At 57.5% G+C, this 19608-nt stretch overlaps 1 protein-coding gene across 2 annotated transcripts in view; it reads left to right on the top strand.

Annotated features, from left to right (window-relative positions):
- The window catches only part of LLGL2 (LLGL scribble cell polarity complex component 2), a 34279-nt gene extending 17638 nt beyond the window's left edge, over nt 1-16641 (top strand). Inside the window, exons 3-26 of one of the 2 annotated variants that reach the window (XM_049635727.1) lie at nt 3067-3164; nt 4384-4465; nt 4759-4874; nt 5314-5472; nt 7222-7384; nt 7527-7659; nt 7973-8027; nt 8624-8778; nt 10738-10955; nt 11028-11095; nt 11242-11395; nt 11485-11589; nt 12003-12295; nt 12397-12547; nt 12862-13012; nt 13645-13761; nt 13885-14051; nt 14448-14712; nt 14982-15135; nt 15391-15419; nt 15671-15718; nt 15902-15944; nt 16071-16132; nt 16302-16641. In XM_049635727.1, coding sequence (XP_049491684.1) covers nt 3067-3164; nt 4384-4465; nt 4759-4874; nt 5314-5472; nt 7222-7384; nt 7527-7659; nt 7973-8027; nt 8624-8778; nt 10738-10955; nt 11028-11095; nt 11242-11395; nt 11485-11589; nt 12003-12295; nt 12397-12547; nt 12862-13012; nt 13645-13761; nt 13885-14051; nt 14448-14712; nt 14982-15135; nt 15391-15419; nt 15671-15718; nt 15902-15944; nt 16071-16132; nt 16302-16309 — 2994 coding nt within the window. In that variant the 3' untranslated portion in view covers nt 16310-16641. The remainder of the gene's footprint in view (nt 1-3066; nt 3165-4383; nt 4466-4758; nt 4875-5313; nt 5473-7221; nt 7385-7526; nt 7660-7972; nt 8028-8623; nt 8779-10737; nt 10956-11027; nt 11096-11241; nt 11396-11484; nt 11590-12002; nt 12296-12396; nt 12548-12861; nt 13013-13644; nt 13762-13884; nt 14052-14447; nt 14713-14981; nt 15136-15390; nt 15420-15670; nt 15719-15901; nt 15945-16070; nt 16133-16301) is intronic. The other variant, XM_049635728.1, reaches the window with a different exon arrangement.
- Nucleotides 16642-19608: the final 2967 nt, after the last annotated feature.

The following is a 19608-nucleotide window of genomic DNA, read 5'->3' as shown; positions in this document are numbered from 1 at the left end:
GGTAGGATAACGTGTGGCTGGAGAGGCTAACAGAAAAAGAAAGCTGCATGCTGTTTTCTCTTTGGCTTGACTTTCTTGCCCATATCCTGAGGCAGAATTGTCTAGGGCAGCACCTTGGCCCAACAGGAGTATAACATGAGCCACATGTGTAACTTAAAATGTCCTAGCAGCTGCATTACAACAGTTTTTAGACAAGCGAGATTAACTTGATAATATATTTTGTTTTTAATTTTTTAAAAACGTTTATTTATTTTTGAGAGAGAGTGCGTGCACACACATGACAGAGTGTGAATAGAGGAGGGGCTGAGAGAGAGGGAGACACAGAATCCAAAGCAGGCTCTAGGCTCTGAGCTGTCAGCACAGAGCCTGATGTGGGGCTTGAACTCACGAACCGTGAGATCATGACCTGAGCCAAAGTCGGATGCTTAACCAACTGAGCCACTCAGGCGCCCCTGATAATACATTTTGTTTATTAACTCAAAACATCCAATATTGTTTCAACATGTAGTCAATAGAAGTTAATGAGGGTTTTTCTAGGTTTTTTGTTAACACAAAATCTTTGAAACGCCAAGTGTATTTTACACTTACAGCATAGTTCAATTCAGATACAAAATTTTCTTTGGAACTGTGTGCCCTGTACTTAGAGTTTGGGAGATTTGCATCTTGGTCTGCCTGACTCCAGCCCCTGTTCCTTTAGAACCCAAGAACTCACCTGGAAAGTTTTTCAGTGACTGAACTGTATGCCCATTCTTAAATTTAAATTAATTAAAGGGTGCCTGGGTGGCTCAGTCAGTTAAGTGTCTGACTTTGGCTCAGGTCATGATCTCGTGGTCTGTGGGTTCAAATCCCCATTTTGGGCTCTGTGCTGACAGCTCAGAGCCTGGAGCCTGTTTCAGATTCTGTGTCTCCTCTTTGCCCTTCCCCCGCTCACACTCCATCTCTGTCTCTCTCTCTCTCAAAAATAAATAAATGTTAAAAAAATTTTTTTTTAATTAATTAAAATGAAAACTTCTGTTCCTTGGTGGCACTGGCCACATTATAAATGCTCCGTATCTCCGTGCAGCTCACAGCTGTCCTACTTGGCAACGCGGGTCTCCTCCTGGGCACAGGACTCCTTCCTGCAGGACTTTTTCCCCAGACTCCTCCAAATTCCAGAGGCTTTGGCCTTGTGTTCCTGCTGATTGGGATGATCGAAAAATGCTACCGTCCCAGGAAACTTTTCTCAAGCCCTGACTGCTGATTTCCTGAGGCCCCAGCAATCTGAGACTGGCTGAGGCTGGAAGGGGGCTCTGGGCGAGCTTGTCCCCGCAAACACCATCACATGCCCTGCCCCCCACCCCCTTTTCCTGGGAAATGTTTACATTCCAGACACTCTGCTATCTCCCCAAGGCTTTTCCAGGCGCTGCATTTTTTACATAGCTGAATTGGGACCTGGGCTGGCTAGGGGGGCTCCAGCTGGGTCACTTCTGCTCTCCAGGCCATCCCTTCCAGGTATAGCCATTTGTAGGGCAGACTAGTTCCTGGCAAAGAGCCAGACCTGGGGGGCCCTTCCACTTATGTGTCCCCAGAATAGAGACTCCGTGGAGCTCTTGTTCCTGGCCTGCCCCAGCTCAGGGCCTCCTCCTGTGAACCACCATCCTGGACTGGATGAGCCAACAGGCAGCATTGAGTTTACTAAACTATCATGCCCACCGTCGTCAGGACTTCTCCTTTTCTGCTCCTTTGAGGCCTGATGGGACAGCCGAGGGAAGCCTAGAGGAGGACCCTGGGCCTAAGGAGAGCCGCCTGACTGGTACAACCTTTCTCTTCAGGGCAGAGTCTCCATTGCTTTAAAAAACGAAAAGTAAAGCAGCTGGCTGGCATCCTTTGCCCTGCTCTGATCTAGCTCTACAGGTTCGGCATCCCCTGGGGTGGGAGGTGGGGGGTGGGGAGGGCTGGTGGAGAAAAACAACCAAAAACCTTCCTGAAGATGGTTTATCAACCCAGATCTGTAGTGTATACACCCATGCCTTTTAAACCTGGAGTTCCAGAACTGGAACCTCTGCCTAAAGAAATACTCCAAGTTGTAAGCAAAGGTAGGAGTCCAAGAAAGGTCGTCAATGCAACTGATTGGCAACTGTAAAACCCGCAGAAACAAAGGTGTTCAACAACTAAAGCCTTGTGAGTTAGGGCACCTTTATGTAGGGAATAGTCCTTAGCCATTTAAAAGTCACTTTAGTGCCTTTGACGGTTTGGGCCCGCTACATATAGGGGGACAAATGGGCGACAAAGCTATGCATGTCCGTATATATCCGTGTGGCACAACCCCAGTCAGGTCTTGGTATTAAGTAGAGACACACACGTGTATAGTCGCAACACAAAGACTCACAGATGTTAGCAAGGGTCACTTCTGGTTGCGGGAGTATGGGTGATTTTTGTGTTCCTTTTCAAACTCCTTCATATGTCCCAAGTTTTCTATAATGTGTATTACTTCTATAAGAAGAAATGAGCAAAAGCATGTGTCTGCAACAAAACTCTAGAAGCTTCTTTTCTGGAAAGATAGTGGAGAGACCTCACGACAGAAAGACTTGCGAGAGAGCAGGTGTTTGGCCCCGGAGGAGCCTCGGATGGCCCAGAGCTGGGACAGGCTACTGGGGGGTTCTGTCTAGCCCCTGGGACTGCCCCAGACCTGTGGTACAACCAGGCTTCCCGAGCCATCTGGTCCATTGTGGCAGGCCCCCCCCAAAGCTTCCCTTACCCCCCACAGGAGGACTGGGTCAGTCACCCACAGTATGGGTGGTGGAGGAACCAAGTCAGAGTTCCTGGAGAGCATCGAGTGGCCACTGTGGTGTCGGGGGAGAATGCGCTCCCAGGGCTGGCCCCAGGGCCTAAGACTGGGTCACAAACGGGTCTGGGATTGACTCAGCACTCAGGTATCTGGGTAGGAACCCGAACGTGACTGAATTTCTCCTTCCTGCTGGAGGTGGCTCTGTGCTGCAGCTCCTCTGTCCAGCCCTGGTGCCCCAGCCGTGGCGGGGCAGAGGGGACATGTCTGCAGGTTCCATCCCCACATGGTTCTCGTTGCAGACGGTGGAGCATGGCTTCCCACACCAGCCCAGCGCCCTTGGCTACAGCCCGTCTCTGCGCATCCTGGCCATTGGCACCCGCTCCGGAGCTGTCAAGCTGTATCCTTTCTGTCCTCCCAGCTCCCACCGGGGGAGGGGCCCTGGCGTTGGCGGGATTCAAACAAAAGTCAGTTGTAGATGACCCCTCCTGGTACTGGGATGTTCCCTCTTGGGGAACCCTCTTGTGTAGCCTCTTGGGAGTCAGCCCCAAATGCCGGAGGTGGAGTCAAGTTTTTTGTTTTGTTTTCCTTTTTCCCACTTAGTAGACCTGGGGTAGCAGGCCCAAGGTGCTGTCCAAACCAGGGTGTCCTTGGGTTTGAAGAGCAGTGCTAAGCCTTCCAGATTCTCCCCAACCGTGCACACCTGCCATGTACACACAGGCACATCAGAGAGTAGAACTGACTCCTGATTGGCAGGACATTGGTCTGAAAGGGCCACATTTTATCCAAAGCATTGGTTCTGGGCCACGGGGGCCTCTGCGTTTCAGAGGCAAGCCCGAGGGTTCCAGGATGATGAAGGATCACCGCTTGGGTCCTCTGGCCTGGACTACAAGTCTGGGAACTTCCCCAGCCCCAAATCCCCCCTGAGTCCCTAGAGTTGAGCCAGTTGGGACATGGGAGTACTGGGAGATGGGGAACCACCCATGGGGAGCCTGGCTGGAGCCTCCAGTGAGGCTGCGGCTCCCTCCTGTTCCTCTTATGCAGCAGGGGCGGGGGAGGCGGGGACACCTCTAGCGGGCTGGCCTAGGCTGGAGGTGGCGGATAGCACTCCCTCAGCTGGTTAATCATTGCCAGGCTACAGCCACATCCTGGTTACCAATCCCCGGTGCCACAGCTGCTGGGGTGGACCCATGGGGGTGCCCTTTTTCTCAGGTGCCACCTTGTGGTAGCTGATGGGTTTGTTGCAGCTCAGGTGGGGCGGGGGGCACTGTAGGAAGCAGCCCAACAGTTACTGGGATAAATCTTCACCCTCCGGGGGGTGCCGCCCGCCCCCCCCGCCCCCCCCCCCCCACACCCGCCTGGCTGGAAAAGTTCTCCCTGGTCGGAGCTGGCTCCACCTCGGGGTGACATCACCGCTGACCAAGGGCCCTTGGGCCAGGGCCACTGCCGTCTCCTCCCAACCCAAGGCCCCGGTCACTGCCGTCTGGGAGGAGGGCAAGCCCTTCTGTGACGCTGAGATATTTACACTCCTTGCCACGTGGGCCCAGAGGTCCTGGCCCTTGGGCGGGAAGGGGTGGTGTCCTGCCTTCTGGAGCTTTTCCTGAGCCTGCCACTCGTAGCTATGGTGCCCCAGGGGTGGAGTTCATGGGTTTGCACCGGGAGAACAACGCTGTGGTGCAGATCTACTTCCTACCTGGCCAGGTGAGCGGGCCCTCCGCATCCTCCTAGTCTCACATCACCTGGAAGGGGTGGGGAGAGGCAGGCGTTTAGTAGTCCTGGGTTTGGTTCTGATAGGAGGGCCTGGGACCACCTCCCTTCCCCCAGCTGCGGTTCACAGACCACCCTAAGAGCAGCCAGGGGTCTTTTGGTTCTGGGGCTCCCTGAATCAACCGGCGCGGGGTGGGCCGCCCCAGTGTGAAGGGCCCCAGTGAATGCTGGCCCTCCCTGGTTCGAGACACCACACACTCCTGGTTCCTGTCCCCTTCCCTCCCTAGTGCCAGCTGGTCACCCTGCTGGACGACAACAGCCTCCACCTGTGGAGCCTGAAGGTCAGAGGCGGGGTGTCAGAGCTACAGGAAGATGAGAGTTTCACGCTGCGTGGCCCCCCAGGGTAAGGACCTGGTACCCGTCTTCTCCCGGCCGGCCTGACCGGCACACCCAACTCCTGGGTGGAATCACCCTGTGAAGGTCCTGTGGAGCCCTTGGTGGTCCTGGCAGTTGTTTGAGCCAACACATCCCCACATGCGGGTGCTCTGGAGGAGCAGGGCCCTCCACGCCTACACCGTCTGCACAGGAGGCTCTGGGGAGTTTTTTCTGCCTCCTAGCCCAAGCTCTCTACCATCTGTCTTCTGTCTTGGCAGGAGACACTCAAAATGTTTGTCCTGGCCCAAGACACCATCAGACCCCGTTAAAGGACCTCACGGGCCCGCTTTCCCCAGCCACGGCCTTTCCCAGGACTGCCGAGGGCAGCCGGGAGTCGGGGATCCTAACCCCGGGGTCTCCCCTGCCTGAGTGGCAGCCAGCTCACAGGCAGCCATTCTCGTCCTCAGGGCCGCCCCCAGTGCCACACAGATCACTGTGGTCCTGCCTCATTCCTCCCGCGAGCTCCTCTACCTGGGCACCGAGAGTGGCACCGTGTTTGCGGTGCAGCTGCCGGCCTTCCGCACGCTGGGGGACCGGACCATCGGCTCGGACGCTGTGCTGCAGGGGTGAGCTGGACACCTTGTTGCCATTAGGAAGCCGTTCCCTCCAGCTGAGCGCGGCCTTCTCCCTTGAGTCCCAGTGGTGTCTCGGGAGCTCATAATTTCTCTCCTGGGAAGTCTACGGGGAGGGGAGAAGAGACTCTCAGCCCCCAACCTGTCCCCTAACTTGAGACTCTCGCCCCATAATGTGTTAGCACCATAGCACTCTGAGGAGGCTTGGGGGTAACCTGTCATTTCATTTAAAGGTGAGGAAAATGATGCTCAAAATGATTTCGTAATGTCACCAAGTCTCAGTCCAGCAGTCTTCACGCTGATCATGTGAATTTCAAAACCCCAGGGGCTCCGCAGGGGGGCAGGTGGGGCCCAAACCTCGTGTTGCCACATCAGGTGGGGCAACTCCTGGTGAGATTTATGTTTTGGAGTCCGTGCTAAGTTTTCGTTTGCATGCAGGCCCCATGGCCAAAGCTCTTGGACAGCCATAAGCCTGTAGGTTTCTTCGGATCACTCTGGAGGCTTTGCTCCATGACGATGATGTCGGCAACAGAGAGGGAGTCAGATCAGGTCTGGGTGTGGAGAGAGGGTGCCAGGGTCCAAAGGAGGAGGAGACGAAGCACTGGCAGTGGTGGAATGTTTTGCCATTTCACGGGACAGAGAGGAGGCCGGGGTCCTGGGATGTGGGGCTGCTTCAGGCTCAAGCGAGCAGGACCCTGATCCCGAAAGGACTGGCCTTCCAACGTGCTCACATCGCTCAGGGCCCACTGTCCAAGGAAGAGTGTCGCTGGGTTTGGGAGGATTCCTACTTGGGGCTGGCTCCGCCTGAGCCCAAACGTCTGTCTTTCCCACCCGGCGGGGTAGCGTCAGGGCAGCACGACCACGGTCAGAGCAGGACTGTTTGCGGGTCAGCAGGCATGGCGGCTTCTCAGCCTGGGCGCCCCGTCTGTGGCCAGGACAGCAGGAGGACCTGTTCCTCACATGTGGCCCTGCCGGCACCCACCTGACTCTGTGCTGGTGGGAGTCTAGTTGCTGGGGGGCCTCCCCCAGCCTGAGTGCCCCGGGAAGCCCCTCCTGCCAGTGTAAATCCTGTTCTAAATGAAAAGAGGTTTGGCTTGGGTTGGCAGAGAGGGGTCCAGGTGTCTGTGTTTCCTGCTCTCCCTCTTTGGTGTGGGTTCTTGGTCCGTTGCCTGCCACCTCGTGGTCTTCTGTTGGCTTCAGCACCTCCAGACTTCACGTCAGCATTCCGGGCCCAGAGAAGGAGGAGGGGGACAGGGCTCAAGGCCAGACCAACCTAATGTAGGGAGTTTTATTTTGTGGGTTTTAAAAACTGTTTCCTTATGAAACACCACTTAGTGCAGAAATGCACTAAGTATGAATGTGCGGTTTAATGGATTCTTGTAAAGTGAGCGTCCCTGCAGCCACCCCCTGGACAAAGAAATAGAACTTTGCCAGCCTCCCAGGAGCCCCCGCTGTCCTTCCCAGTCACGAGTAGCCTTCTCCTTCCCCCGAGGTAGCCACCGCATCAACTCTTCTGGAAGCCACTGCCTTGCCTTTCTTCGTAGTAGTGTAACCGCCTGCGTTTGTGGATGGATATACAGGATATATAGGTTTCTATATATCTTTGTCCTCTTGTGCGCATGGCTTCTCTCTCCCTGCGATCTTCCCACGCTGGCACTTGCACGCGGTGAGCAACTGTGCCACATGCTCCGTCCTGCCCTGTTGGTGGCAGCAGCGTGGGCTCACAGTGCTTCCCTCGGCCAGGTTGCCCGAGGACGCCCGCCACCGGCGGGTGTTTGAGATGGTGGAAGCTCTGCAGGAGCACCCCCGAGACCCCAACCAGGTCCTCATTGGCTACAGCCGCGGCCTCATCGTTGTCTGGGACCTGCGGGGCAGCTGCGTGCTTGGCCATTTCCTCAGCAGCCAGGTAGGCGGCGCCTGGGATGGTGGCGGGTGCCGCGTGGCGCTCTCAGGCCCCCGAATCACCTAAAGCCCTTGTGCTGAGACCTGCGGGTACAGGACCACCACCCTGACCCCAGCCTGCGCGCTTTCCCTCTCTCCCTCTGAAGCAACTGGAGAACGTCTGCTGGCAGCGGGACGGCCACCTGATTGTCAGCTGCCATTCCGACGGCAGCTATTGCCAGTGGCCTGTGTCCAGTGACACCCAGCACTCGGAGCCCCTGCGCAACTGTGTGCCTTACGGTCAGTGCTCCGTCCGCCTAATGGGGCCTGGCCCTGCCCTGTCACTTGCAAAGCAGTGTCCTCTGTTCCCAGTCTGTCTTCCCCACATTCGGGTGTAGGTGCCCAACTCCTAGAAGCAAAACTGGGGCCCAGAGAAGTGAAGGCTCTGCCCAAAATTGTGCAGCAGATTTTCAGATGCCCGTCATGGCTTTCTCGAGGGACTGCTCAGAGCAAGACTCCTATGCAATCTGCTGCATGGGTATGGGCATGAAGGGTCTGGGCCCTATGGACATAGGGGTGGAGGGCCCACTCAAGCTGGTTCCTTGTCTTGTAGGTCCTTTTCCTTGCAAAGCTATTACCAAAATCTTCTGGCTGATCACCAAGCAGGGGTAGGTATCAGTGCTCTGTCCTCCCTTTCAGCAGCCTTCCGAGGGGCTACTCTGGCCTCTGCTTGTGGGAGGCGGTGTCTAGGGAGTGCCTTGGGGGTCCCACATCGGTGTCTCAGATGCCAGCAAAGGGAGAGAGGGCTATTCATTCATACCTCTCATGGCTAATTCCTGAGCAAACATTTCTGACCTTTCCCTCCACCCTCCCGGAAAGATGATTCAGATCAGCCGTTTTCAGACTCTGGTTCAGCAGGAGACCTGTTTCTTCAGAGACATACAGGGAAACCTGATGCATAAACAGGAGTAGGGTGGGCTGGGGGTGGAAGCCGGGGTAAAGCAGGAGTGGCTACAGAGGCTCAGGAACCCCAGCCTGGGTGCCCCCACCTCACCCCCAAGTTCTCCTGGGTTATTGCAGTCAGGAAGAGAGGGCGGTCCACCCCACCCCTTCTGGGGACCTTGAATGAGCACTTACTTTGAGACTGGCTCCCTCCCTGGTCCTGCCACTCTGGTCCCTGGAAAGTCTAAGCTGCCAGCTCAGCCTGTGGCTGAGGTACTGTTGGGAGCCCCAGCCCACCCCACGGCTCTTCTGTGCCCTCCAGGTTGCCTTTCACCATCTTCCAGGGGGGCATGCCGCGGGCCAGCTATGGGGACCGCCACTGCATCTCGGTGGTCCACGACGGCCAACAGACAGCCTTCGACTTCACCTCCCGTGTCATTGACTTTACTGTCCTTGCCGAGGCAGACCCTGCTTCAGGTAGGTGGGCTTGGGAAGTGGCTGAGGGGATGCGGCCTGTCCATTTCCAAACGCACCACTACCTGAGCCCCTCAGCCCCCCTGCACCCCTCTCAGTGCCTTTCCCTTCCCCTGCTTGTGGCTTCATCCTTGCTGGCCACACCTCCCACCTGCTCTGAACCCTCTTCACCTTTGCTCGGCTCTGATGGGACTGAGCCCAAGGCAGGAAGATCTAGGCTGTGGGGCTCAACAGCTACCTAGCTGAGGCAAAGAGGTCCCGGCTTAGACACGCGAAGCCCTCCCATTGTGGGGTGGGGCGAGTGGTGCCGTGTGGGGCCTCCTGGAGCTGGGCCAAGACAGCAAAGCCCTGAGTCAGCCTCGTAAATTGGTGACAAGCAAGACCAGAAAGGGCGATGTCGAAACCTGGAGCGGAGGCCTGGCGGGAGATTCCCAGGAGGGCGGGCCTCTCCTCCAGGTGAGTCCAGCCTCACGAGCCAAGGCCTCCAGGTGAGGGGCTCGGGCCTGCTCTGGACACCCTGGGCTGTATTCCCGTGCATCCTCAACACCACAAGGCTACTTGCTTTCCCTCCTTTCTCAGCCTCTTCCCTCCTCACGCCCGATGCAGGATGCCGGGGGGGGGGGGGGGGGGGTGGGGAGCATCGATTCTTTAGGATTTTCTACAGAGATGATCACGTTCTCTGTGAACAAAGACAGCGTACTTCTTCCTTTCTGACCTGTGTCCCTTTTATTTTCTTCTCTTGTCTCCCTGCAGTAGCTAGGACTTGTAAACAAGCAGAGAGAGGGGGCATCTGCCAAATTCCTGATCTTAGCAGGAAAGCTTCATGTTTCTCACTATTATAGTCACATGAGCTGTAGCTTTTTTGTGGACGATCTTTACCAAGTTGAGGAAGTTCCCCTCTCTTCCTACTTAGATTTTTTATCATAAATGGGTGTCAGATTTGTCAGATATTTTTCCTGCGTGGATCAATATTATTTATTATTGATTTTGGGGAGAGAAAGCATGAGTGGGAAAGGGGTGGGGGGCAAGGTACAGAGGATCCAAAGAGGGCTCTGTGCTGACAGCAGAGGAACCATGAGATCACGACCTGAGCCAAAGTTGGACACTCAACCGACTGAGCCACCCACTGCCACTGGAGCTCATTTTTATTTGTTTGTTTGTTTGTTTGTTTGTTTGTTTAGAGAGGGAGAGGGAGAGAAAGAGGCGGCCCAGGTGAGCAAGGGGCAGAGAAAGAGAATCCCAGGAGGGGCAGAAGGAGAGAGAGAGAAGTGGGGCTCGCCTGAAGTGGGGCTCCTGCTCACCAGAAGCAGGCCTTGAGCTCACCCCGAAGTGAGGCTCGAGTGGAGCTTGTTTTTAAAATGCCGATTCTGGGGCACCTGGGTGGCTCAGTCAGTTAAGCATCCGACTCTTGGACTCTTGGTTTCGGCTCAGGTCATGATCTCGCGGTTTCGTCAGTTCGAGCCCCACATCAGGCTCCAAGCTGACAATGCGGAACCTGCTTGGGATCCTCTGTCTCTGCCCCTCCCCTACTTGCACTATCTCTGTCTCTCTCAAAATAAATAAATAAACTTAAAAAAATTTTTTTTGTAATAAAAATGAATTAATAAAATAAAATGCAGATTCTCCAGGGGTGCTTGGGTGGCTCAGCCGGTTAAGCGTCCGACTTTGGCTCAGGTCATGATCCCACGGTTCGTGGGTTCGAGCCCCGCGTCGGGCTCTGTGCTGACAGCTCAGAACCTGGAGCCTGCTTTGGATTCTGTGTCTCCTTCTGTCTCTGCCCCTCCCCTGCTCTTACTCTGTCTTACTGTCCCTCAAAAATAAATAAATGTTAAAAAAAAAAAAAAAAATTTAAAATGCAGATTCTCTGACTCCAGCCCTAGAGCTTAAGATCCTGCAGGGCTGGGCTGGGGCAAACTGCTTCCTACGGTTCCTGCAGCCCCTGACCCTTGGCCTGTCCCCCAGCCTTTGATGACCCCTACGCCCTGGTGGTGCTGGCCGAGGAGGAGCTAGTGGTGATTGACCTGAAGGCGGCTGGTTGGCCACCAGTCCAGCCTCCCTACCTGGCCTCCCTTCACTGCTCCGCCATCACCTGCTCCCACCACGTCTCCAACATCCCCCTGAAGCTGTGGGAGCGGATCGTCGCCGCTGGCAGACAGCAGCACACACACTTCTCCACCATGGTAAGTCTGGCTCCAGCCCTGGCCCCACCTCGGGCCAAGCTCTCCCATGGACTTCTTGGTCTCATTCTTTAGGAGTGGCCCATCGATGGTGGTACCAGTCTGGCCCCGGCCCCTCCCCAGAGGGACCTGCTGCTCACAGGGTAGGTGACTTTCATGGCGCTCTCCTCCTGCCAAGTAGAATACGCGGGGTGGGAACAGACCCCAGAGCGGGTGCGTGCCAGTCCCGGGCCTCCCGGGCACCCCTGGCCTGGCATCCCTCACAACTGGCAGGTGGCTCTGCCCGCAGGCACGAGGATGGCACAGTGCGCTTCTGGGACGCCTCCGGTGTCTGCTTACGGCTACTCTACAAACTCAGCACGGTACGGGTGTTCCTCACCGACACAGAGCCCGGCGAGAACCTCAATGCCCAGGGCGAGGATGAGTGGCCCCCGCTCCGCAAGGTGAGGCCGGGAGCCTGGAAACCAGGCAGGGCAGGGACAGGCTGGGTCTCGTGCTTATGGCCACTCGCGGACCTCCTCTCCCTTGTCAGGTGGGCTCCTTCGACCCCTACAGTGATGATCCGAGGCTGGGAATCCAGAAGATTTTCCTCTGCAAATACAGTGGCTACCTGGCTGTGGCGGGCACGGCAGGGCAGGTAGCAGGCTGGGCTGGGGCAGGGGGTGCAGCTAGGAGGAGTGATCAGGGGACTTTGGGCGGTGTCCAAGGATTGGGGGGCAGCAAGGACAGACACCAGCCTCCTGGGCACCCACTGAAGAGGTCGCCAGGACCATCACCGACTCTTGTGGCTCTTGTGCTTTTCCCAGTGGATAGAGGTTGCCTGGTCCCATTAGAGACAGGCCTCTGGGATGATTGTTTCTCCTCCAGAAACCAGGATTAAGGGCCAGGGATCGGGAAAGGCCTTCCAGCTCTCCTTGGGCCCTAGGCTCTCCCACTCTCAGGGTCCCTGTGGTCCCGCTATTCCTTGGTGCTGGGCAGGGGGGGGGGGGGGGGTGGTGGGGTGGGGGGGGGGTGGCTCAGCCCACCTGCCCCCCATCCCCCCCACCCCAGGTGCTGGTGCTGGAGCTGAATGACGAGGAGGCGGAGCATGCCGTGGAGCAGGTGGAGGCCGACCTGCTGCAGGACCAGGAGGGCTACCGCTGGAAGGGCCACGAGCGCCTGTGTGCCCGCCCGGGGCCCGTGCGTTTTGAGCCCGGCTTCCAGCCCTTCGTGTTGGTGCAGTGCCAGCCCCCGGCCGTGGTCACCTCCTTGGCCTTGCACTCTGAGTGGCGGCTCGTGGCCTTTGGCACAAGCCACGGTTTTGGCCTCTTTGACCACCAGCAGCGGCGGCAGGTCTTTGTCAAGTGAGCAGCCCTCCCGGGGTGGCCAGGGCCTGAGTCTAGGGCTGGTGCTGGGCAAGGACCCTAGGGCCCTGGCAGCACTGATGTCCTGATGTTCCCCCCAGGTGCACGCTGCACCCCAGTGACCAGCTGGCTTTGGAGGGCCCCCTGTCCCGCGTGAAGTCCCTGAAGAAGTCCCTGCGCCAGTCCTTCCGCCGGATACGGCGTAGCCGGGTGTCAAGCCGGAAGCGGCGGCCAGCTGGTCCCCCTGGGGAGGTGAGGCCGAGACCGGCCACGAGCCCGGGGCGGCTGGCAGCAGGTCCAAACTAGCCCTCCCTCCCCCGTGGCTTTGGCTGCAAGCACCGAGCAGGCTCACGTCCTGCCCCGCTGCCCACTAGCTCTGTGGCCTCGGACACACACACGTTGCATCTCTGGGCCTCAGCTTCCCCAAGTGTAGAGGGTTAAGTCTTCAGTTAGTGTCACCAGGTGGGCGGTGGCCATCTTCCCCCGGAAGGACTGGCGCTGGGCAATCGGATCCCCCCAGGAAGGGGAGGCCAGAGCCCCCCTCAGCCTGACCAAACCCACGGCAGGTGCCGGAGGGAGGCGCCAGGGCTGAGCGGACGGGTACGCAGAACATGGAGCTGGCCCCTGTGCAGCGTAAGATCGAGGCTCGCTCAGCAGAGGACTCCTTCACGGGATTCGTCCGGACCCTCTACTTTGCTGACACCTATCTGAGGGACAGTGAGTGGCCAGCCTGAGGTGTGGGGGGCCCAGGAGAGCACCCTTCGGCCCGAGGGCGTGTTGGAGGCTGCTGTCCGGCCTGGCTGGGAGCATGGGGAGACCCGATCCTCTGCCTGCCTCTTTCTCTGCCGTGCCTGGGTCTCCAAGGCAGGTTGCCCTGGCTTCGTACTCAGGCTCCACCACTCTAGAAGTGTGACCTTGGACATGTCACTTAACCTGGGGTCAGCTTCTCTCCTGTAAAGTGGAGGAATATCTTCCTCCAAGAGTGCCTGCTAGTACCCAGTGTGCCCTGCAGAAGCTCCCTGCTGCCCGCCCACCGGGGCAAGAGTGGGGTGGGGGTATCTGCTGCTGTATCTTCAGGGCTGAGCTGTCCCGGGTTCAAGACCACCTGTGCCTGGGTCCCTTAGCGGTCAGAGAGCCTTCCCAGCTCTTCCCGTCTATACCCCCAGGAAATAGGCAGGGCCCACAGCCATTCCGTTTTACAGAGGAGGAAACAGGCTTACAAGGTTTGCTAACTTGACCTTGGGGTCACACAGGTTGTGAGTGGCAATGCCGGGACATCAGCCCAGGTCACCTGGCTCCACCTGACCCCTGAAACTGTGGGTTAGATATAAACCTTTGCTTCCTGGCAGGCTCCCGCCACTGCCCCTCGCTGTGGGCTGGCACCAACGGTGGTACGGTCTATGCCTTTGCGCTGCGTGTGCCCCCCACCGAGCGGAGAATGGATGAGCCCGTGAGGGCCGAGCAGGGTGAGTGCTGGGCAGGGGGAGAGCAGAGGGTCCTTATCTGCCTGGGATGGGGTGGGGTGGGGTGGGGTCTGTAGTCTCACCCTCCCCCCGACCATCAACCACCACTTGCCTCTCTCCCTGCAGCCAAGGAGATCCAGCTGATGCACCGAGCGCCCGTGGTGGGCATCCTGGTGCTGGATGGACATAGCGTCCCCCTTCCTGAGCCCCTGGAGGTGGCCCATGACCTGTCAAAGAGCCCAGACATGCAGGGAAGCCACCAGCTGCTTGTGGTGTCGGAAGAACAGTTCAAGGTGTCGCTTGGATGGAGGCGGGGCTCCCTGGGGATCCCTGGGACATCCGGGGAGTGCAGATCCTGGGCACAAATGACAGTGGCCGGGATTCACTTAAAGTTGTATTTGCAGCTGGTGTGTGACAGACTACCGAGGCACCGAAAAGGAGAGGGGTGGAGATCCCGGGCCCCGGGGTCAGCACGGGGGCACCGAAGCGGGACCTGTGTCAATAGGGGGGACGGAGAACACAGACATGGAAATAAGTAGCCCTGGTGTCCCTTCCCAGTCAAAGCGTAGTGGCCGCATGTCCGAGCACTGAGCGGGCACAGAGACTGGGCGTTCGTTGCTGGGGAGCAGGGCCCTGTGACGGCACCAGGCACGGAAGCCATGGGTGTGAGCCGCGCCCTGTGCCCCCAGGTGTTCACGCTGCCCAAGGTGAGCGCCAAGCTGAAGCTGAAGCTGACCGCTCTGGAGGGCTCGCGGGTGCGGCGGGTCAGCGTGGCCCACTTCGGCAGCTGTCGAGCCGAGGACTACGGGGAGCACCACCTGACTGTCCTCACCAACCTGGGTGACGTCCAGGTGGTCTCGCTGCCCCTGCTCAAGCCCCAGGTTCGGTACAGCTGCATCCGCCGGGAGGATGTCAGCGGCATTGCCTCTTGCGTCTTCACCAAATACGGCCAAGGTGGGCACAGCGGGGGCGGGCAGGCGGGTGCGGGCAGCCGGGCCCCCGGGGGCGGGCGGGGTGGGGACTCCCGCTGCGCTGCCAGGGGCTGCTGGGAAGGGCAGCATGGGGTGTTGCGGCCGAGGCCAGGCTGGACTGACTGACTTCGGAGAACTTTTGAGGGAGGCCCCCGGCCCCTCGTTCCTCCTGGGAGGAAAGTCCCGTCAGCCGCTGCAGGGCCTGGGAGCCGTGGGCTGGCCTCACCTCCAGGCTTCTCCTCCCCCCCGCAGGATTCTACCTGATCTCACCCTCAGAGTTTGAGCGCTTCTCTCTCTCCACCAAGTGGCTGGTTGAGCCCCGGTGTCTGGTGGATTCAGCAGAAACCAAGAGCCACAGCTGCCCCCGCAACGGATCAGGCCCAGAGAAGGTCTCAGGCCCAGCCAGGTCGGTAAAAGGACAGGTGGCCTTTGCCCTGGCCCCTCTCCTCTGAGCTAAGCCCACCCTCCTGGCTCTGGCTCGCTGCCCCCCTTCATATGCCCCTCCCTCTCATGGAAGCTGCCATCCAGGGCAGAGCTTGGTTTATCACCCTGGCTCAAGGTGGGCCAGGTTAGTTGACCTCATTTTTCATGGAATCAGGGCTTTCTGAGCCAGAATGGGGAGCCCAGAGACTCCCAGTCCTCACCATCTCTCTCCCCACAGGAACTCAGGGAGCCAGAGTGATAGAGAGGGTAAGACAGGGTTCCCTGTGCCCAGGGGTGGGGATGGGGGTGGGGGGCAGAGACATTGTGATACTTAGGCCCAGACCCAGACCGAAGGGGAAGGAAGGGAACCCCAGGCCAGCAGGTGGTATTGGGGCTAAGAGTAGAGACGGCATCACTTCCAGTCCTGGGTTCTGGGCTCCGGCACTGCCGCTCTCGTAAGGAGGGAGCTGGGGCAGAGGAGGTCTCGGGGCTCGCCTGACCTGGCCCCTGCCTTTCAGAGAGGAGGCCTGGCCCGGTGATGGAGCACGCTCTGCTCAATGACGAGAGTGAGTTGGGCAGGAGTCGGTGGGCCGTCATGAGGGATGTCCCGAGGGAGGCTTGGAAAGCCAGGGTGGAACCGAGGGCCGTTACTCTGAGGGAGGCAGACCTGTCCGACACTCCACCAGTAAAAGGGGGAGAAACATTTGTGTCTGGCCCGGCCTCAGCAGGCCTCTTCCCCAACCCTGCAGGGGTCCTGAAGGAGATTCAGAGCACACTGGAGGGAGACCGAGGGTGAGTTCCTGCTCGGGCCTGCAGGGGTGGGCCCTGAGGTGCCAGGAGTTCTCTGGGAATAAGGGTCCTCGTCTGGTCTCCCGGAAGTCCCCATGGATGGTAACTGCCCTGTCTTTGCCCGTGCAGGAGCTATGGCGACTGGCGATCTCAGCGAGTGGCCACGGGTTACAGCCTCAGCAATGGGGGAGGTAGGGGCTCTGGGCACCGCTGCAGGGCTGGGGGGCGGCTGGGAGGGTATGCCTCCTAGTTGGGGAGGGATAGGAGAGTGAGCCCACACACGCCCCTGGGTGGGGGACTGAGGCCCCCCGGCCTGCCCAGGAGGCCCCCGAATTGCCACTGCTCTGTGTCCTTCCACAGCGGAGTGAGCAGGTCGCGGGTCCAGGCTACGCGATGAACACACACTACTGAGGGCGCTTCCTGGGGCGCTGCCCCCCCGGCCCCAGGAGGCCCATGAACTGGGCTGTGCCAGGGACTGGAGCCGACCCCGGTGTGCACCCTGCTGCTGCTCTTGGCCTCGGAGAGGAGGGACCCCAGGGCCGTGGGGCTGCCCCACCTGGGCCTTGTCTGTCTTGGTTCTTTTGTCAATGTTGCACAGTTTTTTCTCCCTCCCCTTTTTGTAGTGGGCTGGGTTTTAAATTATAAATTTTAACTGCCTCTGGGTGAAAAAGTTTTTAATAAACACCTTATTACCTCTTCACTGGACTGGTCCAATGACTGACTTTTTTAATTGTGCAGAAATTTTCTACATAGACAGAAATGATTGGTAGCCGGTCCCTTGCCTTTGCCCCTGGGGTCCAGTTGCTGGACCAGGCTGGTACTCCGGAGAGTTAGTTTTTTAAGCTGTTGAGTCAGAGCAAACTGTGTCTGTTCGTATCTGAACACTATGTCTTCTGTCTTTGGAAACGAACGGCCAGAGTTAACCACCCTGAGGGTGCATGGCTGCATCCCAGGGTCGGGGGCAGAGGGAGTCCCCTTTGACCGGCCTTTGCTTGCTGTCAGAAGGGGGAGACACACACAGTACCTCAGACCTGGTGGCTTCTTCCAGACTTCAGGGAAGGACTGTGGGGTGCTGCTGAGGTCAGAGGCAGTTCCCAGAAGTGAAAGCTCTTACCCCCAGATGAGGGGCTGGATCAGACCACTGTTATGGTCTTCATAAGCCAGGGGGTTGAGTCTACTTGATTCTACTTCATTCACCTGTCTTTGTTGAGTACCTATTATATGCCAGGCGCTTGGGGTCAGAGGTGGCCAAGATAATGTGGTCCCTGCCCTCTGAGGCTCACAATACTAACAAGGGCAGGAAATCTTAGGATGCAGGCAAGCCGGGGGCCTGTGAGAGATGCGTCTGGGAAGGTGATGTTAAGCTGGGGCAGGGACGTGACCAGGAATGGGCTGGGTGCTCCGTTCTACACAGAGGATAGAGGGGCAGGAGCACTTGAACTGGTCGGCCTGCTGTGGGATTGTGTTAAGAGTCGAGGGTAGCTGGCAGGAAGTGTGCCAAAAAATGAGACCACCAAGTGGCCGGGGCCAGACTGGGACCTCCTAGAGCCTGGCGAGGGTAAGGGCACTGCTATGTGCCACAGGAACCCACGTGGCCTGTTGGAAGGACATGGATTAGCGCACAGGGCAGAGGAGGAGTCCAGGCCCAGGTCCCTGGATGGATACGCCATGGGAGAACCCTACCCATCACCCTCCCGCCAAGCATGTGCAGCTCAAGAATCTGGATTGTGTAACTTGGGCCACTCCAGCTCTCCTGTTCTCCTTAGAAGTGGGGGTGAGGGTGGCACTTACTGAGACAGGAGTCCCAAAAGCCACAAGGAAGAGGGGGAGTAGTTGCCCCAAAGGGAAGAGGAACACAGACCATGGTCGCAGAAGCAGTGGAGAAGGGATTCTGGGTAGATAAGAAGACAAAGCTACAGACAGTGGGGAGTGCTGCGTACCCTGCAAGACAGTCTGGACTTGATCCTGAGACTCTGGAAGCATCTGAAGGGCTTTGAGCACAGAAGTTCCATTATGAAGTTCATTCTTCCAAAGACCACTGTAGTTTAAATCCCAGCAAGTTCCACTCGTGTGACAGGCACATTGCCTTCCTGTTCTGCATCCCAGTTTTTTCTGGGGGAACGGGATAAGAGTACCCCCTCACGATCTGTTGTGAGGTTCATGGGAGTCCACGAGGTTCAGGGTTTCATGACGGGGGTGACCCTCTCTCAGGGTCAGGGAGAACATGTTAAAATGCACAGGATCTTTATTTTTATCATAAAAGAAATTAAGCCTTGTGTATATCCTGGACTGGCACTCGGTCCTCAGTCTTTCTGGAGAGCTGGACAGCTACACACACACACACACACACACAAGTATCAAGACTGAAATGGATTTACCTCTGCCCTCATTCAGGATGAGCATTGCCTTAAGTACTTTGGGCTACAAAGTATTAACTAATGTTGGTTGTTCGCCTGTTTTGGTTCTAGGAAAATATTCTATTGGGAGTGTGAGATCAACAATTTTTATTGATAGGTGTGCACAAGTGGAAGAGTTTGGCACTGTCTAGAAAGTGGATTAATGGAAGCTCAGCCGGCATGGAGGGAGGTTGGAGGGCCCTGCGGCTTCTGTCCAGGGGGAGGTGGCCATAGTGGCCAAATGGAGATACTGAGGGGTTGGGTTGACCAGGGCCACTGCCAGATGGAGAAGGTGAGTGGCAGAGGTCACTGCTGACACCAAGGGCCCTGCCGATGTACCACAGGCAGCTGGGCACATGGTCTGCAGACTTGGATCTGAGGGTCTTCGACATCGACAGGTGGGAGACTTAAGTGTTCACTTAGACTTGGAAGTCAGGCAGACCCAGTCCTCAAACACTGGCTTCACCTGTGACCGACTGTGTGACCTTAGGCAGATGACCTCACTCTTGTGCTCTAGTTTACTTACCTATAAAACAGGGCATAATCATAGGGCCTGCCTCAGAGGGTGGTAAGGATTAAATGAGAGTCTGTAAAATCGCTCGGCACCTTAACACCCAACCAAAGGAGGTGAAAGTTACCAAGTTACGGTGGCTGGTGGTAGGGGCCGGTGGCTGGTGGTAGGGGCCGGGAGAGGAGGAGACGGTTCCAGAGGGAGGGAGGGAGAGTGGAGCATGGTCAGAGGAGGACTCACACAGACTGGAGGAGCAAAGCAGGTGAAGGAAAGAATGGGGAAAGTGGGAGCCAGAGGTGAAAGCTGGGCTTGGAGGGAGAGTCCCCTCTCCCTGGGAGGCTCTGGGAAGACAGCTGGCCACACCCACGGAACTGAGTGAGCTACAGGCCCCAGCCTGGATCACTAGGGCAGAGAGGAGGGCACCAGGAAGGCAAGAGATTGGAGATACATCAGATACGTTGTAATGGGCCAACGAAAGTCAAGTTTACTGCTGATGGTAGCCCCTCACACCTGTTCTCCAGCGGGCCTTGGGAGCCAGACTGCCCGGGTTGGCGTCCCACCTCTGACCATCACTGACACTTGGCTGTGTGCCTCAGTCGCATCAGCCATAAAACGGGAATCCTTAGGGCACCCACCTCTTAGCATGCTTCCAAGAATTAAATGACTCCATAGCAAAGTGTTTAAAACAGTGGCTGGCATATAATAAGCCCTGAAGTGTTAGCTCTTTGCTGATACTATTGAGGCCAAGGGGACGAAGGAA

This window comes from Panthera uncia, chromosome E1 (assembly GCF_023721935.1).
Source record: "Panthera uncia isolate 11264 chromosome E1, Puncia_PCG_1.0, whole genome shotgun sequence".
Lineage (NCBI taxonomy): Eukaryota > Metazoa > Chordata > Mammalia > Carnivora > Felidae > Panthera > Panthera uncia.
This window is presented reverse-complemented; position numbering and strand designations above follow the sequence as displayed.